Source organism: Nansenia antarctica (assembly GCF_963989245.1).
Source record: "Nansenia antarctica genome assembly, chromosome: 18".
Lineage (NCBI taxonomy): Eukaryota > Metazoa > Chordata > Actinopteri > Argentiniformes > Microstomatidae > Nansenia > Nansenia antarctica.
Window position 1 is genome coordinate 5,362,983 of NC_137691.1, and position 5,000 is coordinate 5,367,982.

The following is a 5,000-nucleotide window of genomic DNA, read 5'->3' on the forward strand; positions in this document are numbered from 1 at the left end:
GGTGATCAGACACACAGAGAGATATACAGACACAAACAGACAGACAGACAGAGAGACAGACACAGACAGATGGCCAGACACACAGAGAGATAGACAGACACAGACAGACAGATACACAGACAGAGAGACACACACACACACAGACACAGAGTGAAACAGACAGACAGACACAGACAGACACAGAGAGACAGACAGAGAGAGAGACACACATCCAGAGACACAGAGTGAGACAGACAGACAGACAGACCGACCGACAGTCAGGATGAGAGGAAAAGAACAGAGAGAGAGAAACTCAAGTCGTCTGCCCCCCGCGTAGCCACAGCGACAGCACCATCACCTTCACACACTGTCCAAGGTGTGTCAGAACCAGAGCTGGGTCAGGTGACTCACCTGTCAGGGAGGCGGCGCAGGTGCCCCCGTTCTGGCAGTAGTCCCGGCACTGGTCCAGCTCACAGCGGTCGCCCCCGTAGTTGGGCTGGCAGCGGCACTTGGGCTGCTTACGGGCGTTGAGGAAACAGCTGCCTCCGTTCAGACACTGGACCTGACAGGGACCGCTGGGCGGGGCTGGGGGGGGGGGGCAGGAGAGAGGGGCGGGGGGGTTAGGAGACTGTGTGTGTGTGTGTGTGTGTGTGTAGACACTCACAGAGAGGAGACAGGGTGGGGGTGGGCAGCTCCACACAGGTGCCGTGGTCCAGTGTGTGTGTGTGTGTGTGTGTGTGTGTGTAAAGTGTAAAGTGTAAAGTGTAAAGCCTAACATCAGTCAGTCTGTGTAGTGAGTAGTGACGATTCAGAAGTGTTCTCTAATATTTCATCAAACACCCCTGATGCTGTAATTGTCAATGAAAATCACAGAGAGGTGCTCATTCTAGAAGTTGGCTGCACCTTTGACCATAGCCTAGAGCAGGGGTCCCCAAACTTTTTTCTGTGAGGGCCACATCATTTTTCCTTTCTGTGATGGGGGGCCTGGGTCGGTCTCTATTCTAACATAAAATAATATGGAACGGAGTGGAATGGAGGCGGTTGCGCAAAGCAATTGCGCGCAGGAGAGCACTGGTGGATGCAAACAAAGTCTAAACAGTTGAATTTGGATGGAATTTATACCTATAGTGATATGTCAATGAAATATAATCAGTTTTACAGTCTGATACTTGAGGGAGGACCCTCATCATACACGGGGGGACCCATGAAGCAGGGCTGTCTGGGGGTCCTTAAACGAGCATCAAACACTTAATTTCTTGCATTCTGGTGAATTTAGATGCAATTTGTGCCCTTTCTGCATCAATTTATGGTGGAAATGTCATTATTTATGTAAAGGAAAACACAATATTCAGGCACCAGATGACCATTCAAAATGTAATGTAATATAATGCAATATAAGGCTCTCAGGCATTCTGTACTTTCAAATATGTATTCTCCTTGAGCAGTCAACATCAACTATCAGCTATTTTGCTAGCAAACACGAAAGCTAACTTATTAGCGAAACAGCGCACCCGCCACCACGTCGGCGCAATGCCGCAATTGCAGTTAGAAATGTTGTTGTTCAAAGGGCCGGTCCAAGTGTGGGGGCGGGCCGTGTTCGGCCCGCGGGCCGTAGTTTGGGGACCCCTGGCCTAGAGGAAGCCTTTACAACCAAGATCTTGAAATACCAACAGCTGGAGCAGGCCATATCACAACTGGGTTACAGATGTACACTTTTAGTTTTCATATTTGGCAGCCTGGGACATGTTTATAAGCTTGTTGTCAGAGGCGTGTGTGTGTGTGTGTGTGTGTGTGTGTGTGTGTACTCACAGACAGGGGACAGGGTGGGGGTGGGCAGCTCCACACAGGTGCCGTGGTCCAGGGTGCGTCCGTTGGGGCAGGTGCAGACGGGGCCGCTGGGACTCAGCAGACACAACCACTCACACTTCTTCCTGTCACATGGGTTAGTCACTGAGAGACGGGGGAGGGAGTTGGGGGATATAGAGAGAGATGGAGAGAGAGAGAGAGAGAGAGATAGAGAGGGAGATTAACTCCATTAATACCCTTCCATCAGTCCATCTATCCATCAGTCCATCTATCCATCTCTACACTTCTCATGTCATGGTATTGTGAGCTTGGCTGGTCACTGAGACTAACAGAAAGATCCATTCAAACAAATACGGCACCATAGAACTTATCGGGCCAGTGAACATGCAGTTTCTTTAGAGCATTAGTGAGAGCTGTACAGGTGTGTTCATGTCCGGGTCCGGTCTGGTCTGGTTCTGGCGGGGGGGCTGGGGGTGGGGTCTACTCACTCTCGGGCTGCTTGTTGCGGTGGTAGAGCACGATGTGTGTGTGTGTGTGTTGTGTGTGTGTGTGTGTGAGTGTGTGTGTGTGTGTGTGTGTGTACTCACTCTCCGGCTGCTTGTTGCGGTGGTAGAGCATGATGTGTGTGTGTGTGTGTGTGTGTGTGTGTGTGTGTGTGTGAGTGTGTGTGTGTGTGTGTGTGTGTACTCACTCTCCGGCTGCTTGTTGCGGTGGTACAGCAGGATGTCGGTGGCGTGGTTCATGCCCGTGGTCAGGTTCTCCATGGGCCCTTTGCCAAACTTGTTGACCCGGAACACAAAGTTGTTGATGTAGGTGACGCCGTAGATCCAGTCCTCGAACACGTCGATGCTGAAGGGATGGTAGAGCTCTGTGGGGGGGGGGCGGTACCGGATATGTTTGGATCAGGTTTCAAGTTTGGAGGTTTATCTTTATGTCACATTACACAAGTGTAAGAGAGTCAAATTCAGTTTTAACCCTATAACGCCTGAACCATGAAATAATTGCAGGAAAATTCAAATGTTTTGAATTCTTTCAATTTTTGACTATATTTAGAAACATAAAAAAAATACCTAAATACCTGCAGTACCATATTTGACACGCACTTTCTGACACGACTTTTTACTATGAAATACATCATGAAACATAACGTAATTATGAGTTGCAATTAGATTGCAAAATCTGGTGGATTTCCGCGGTACTGCGTTCAACTGAAACAACAAAAAATGTATCACGTATGATATGTGAGGCGTTATAGGGTTAAGATTCAGAAATAGACTGATCATCTGATATCCCTCACAGATGAATCGCAAAATAATCCCCACTTAACCATCAACTAATAACAATAATAACAATAACAATAACAATAATAATAATAATAATAGAATAATAATTGTTTCATTGCCATGCAATCAACTCAGTTGTTGAGTTACGCTCCAGGCGAGGGGTCCGAGCCGTAGACGGCGACCCTAGAGCGATTAAGGGGGGTTCAGTGCCTTGCTCGAGGACACATCGGCACGTGGCCAGCCGGGGGTTTTGAACCGCCGACCCGCTGACCTGCTCTACCTCCTGAGCCACGGCCACCCCCTAACTAAACTATGATTCTGTTCGGAGTACCCCCCCCTCTCTCTCCCCCTCTCTCTCCCCCTCCCTCTCCCTCTCTCCCTCTCCCTCCCCTCCCCCTCCCTCCCTCTCCCTCCCTCCCTCCCGCCCCCCAGGGAGAGCGGTGCCACTCAACTGTTCTGGGTGCTGGTCACGGCCACCACCGGGTCGCTGCCGTTCAGCCTCACGCTGCCAATCACAGACAGCTTGGCGTCGGCCCAGTACAGACGCTCGTTAAAGTAGTCCACGGCCAGGCCTGGGGGGGGTGGGAGGAGGGAGGGAGGGAGAGAGAGGGGGAGGGGGGGAGAGAGGGAGGGAGAGAGAGGAGGAGGGGGGGAGGGAGAAAAAGTGAGAGAGAGAGGGAGGAAAAAAAAGAGAGAGAGATGCAGGGAGAAAAAGAGAGAGATGAGGGAGAGAGAGAGGGAAGAGAGAGAGAGACGGTAGTCATTAACAGAAGGACAAGGCTGAGCCTATTGAGTAAAACACAGCTCAATACGGCAACAACCATAACTGTCGTATAATTACAACATCCCACACAATTTATGGACGAGCAGAATGTGTGTGTGTGTGTGTGTGTGTGTGTGTGTGTGTGTGTGTTACCTGTGGGCCACTGGATGTTGTCCTGGACCAGGGTCTCCCTCATGGTTCCGTCCATGGCAGCCGTCTCTATCTTGGGGTGGTTCCCCCAGTCGGCCCAGTACATGGTTCTGGTGGTACAGAGGGTCAGCACTCAGTTACAGGTCGTCGTCGTGTGTGTGTGTGTGTGTGTGTGTGTGTGTGTGTGTGTGTGTGTGTGTTTGTGCAGAAATGAACAATGATCTAGCATGGTGACTGTTTCCTGCTGTGACCGGTAGATAGATGATTCACTTACTTTAGTCAAATGTATTTGTTGTAAGTCGCTTTGGATAAAGACATCTGCTAAATGTCAAACATGTCAAATGAGATCATTTTAATTTTAATTTCGCCATTTAGCAGACGCTTTTAATCCAAAGCGATTTACAATTACGAATTACAGGGACATTCCCCCTGGAGTAACTGAGGGCTAAGTGCCTTACTCAAGGGCACACTAGACCACCACTACAGAGATGGGGTGGTGTGTGTGTGTGTGTGTGTGTGTGTGTGTGTGTGTTAAAAAACTGAACTGTTTGCTCCAACTGAACTCCCTCCATGTCTCACCCACAGTCACTGGACCTTCAGCCATCTCCCCCCTAGTCTCCCCCCTAGTCTCCCCCCTGGTCTCCCCCCTAATCTCTCTCACTAGCCTCCCCCCTGGTCTCCCACCCCGGTCTCCCCCCTGGAACCCCAGTCCCCCCGCCTCACCCTCTCTGGGGGTCCACCACGATGGCGTAGGGCTCGTCGATCATGCCCGAGATGAGGGTCTTGCGGTGGCGCCCGTTCATCTGCGCCACCTCGATGACGTCGCGGCCCGAGTCGGTCCAGTAGATGTTCCCGGCCACCCAGTCCACCGCGATGCCGCGCGGCATCTTCAGACCCGGGATCTGAGGGGGGAGGGAGGGGGAGGGGAGGGGGGACAAGTTGGAGAGGGGAGGGAAGATGTTATGGATGTGACACAATGACATAGACACACAGACACACAGAGACAGACACACACACAG

General features: G+C 51.0%; 1 protein-coding gene across 1 annotated transcript in view; it reads right to left on the reverse strand.

Annotated features, from left to right (window-relative positions):
* Nucleotides 1-5,000, reverse strand: part of LOC308173503 (prolow-density lipoprotein receptor-related protein 1-like) — a gene marked incomplete at both ends in the record, with an annotated part of 52,989 nt that overhangs the window by 6,119 nt on the left and 41,870 nt on the right. Inside the window, 6 exons of the mRNA XM_080548533.1 lie at nucleotides 391-564; nucleotides 1,789-1,929; nucleotides 2,477-2,653; nucleotides 3,521-3,640; nucleotides 3,985-4,091; nucleotides 4,705-4,883. Coding sequence (XP_080404659.1) covers nucleotides 391-564; nucleotides 1,789-1,929; nucleotides 2,477-2,653; nucleotides 3,521-3,640; nucleotides 3,985-4,091; nucleotides 4,705-4,883 — 898 coding nt within the window. The remainder of the gene's footprint in view (nucleotides 1-390; nucleotides 565-1,788; nucleotides 1,930-2,476; nucleotides 2,654-3,520; nucleotides 3,641-3,984; nucleotides 4,092-4,704; nucleotides 4,884-5,000) is intronic.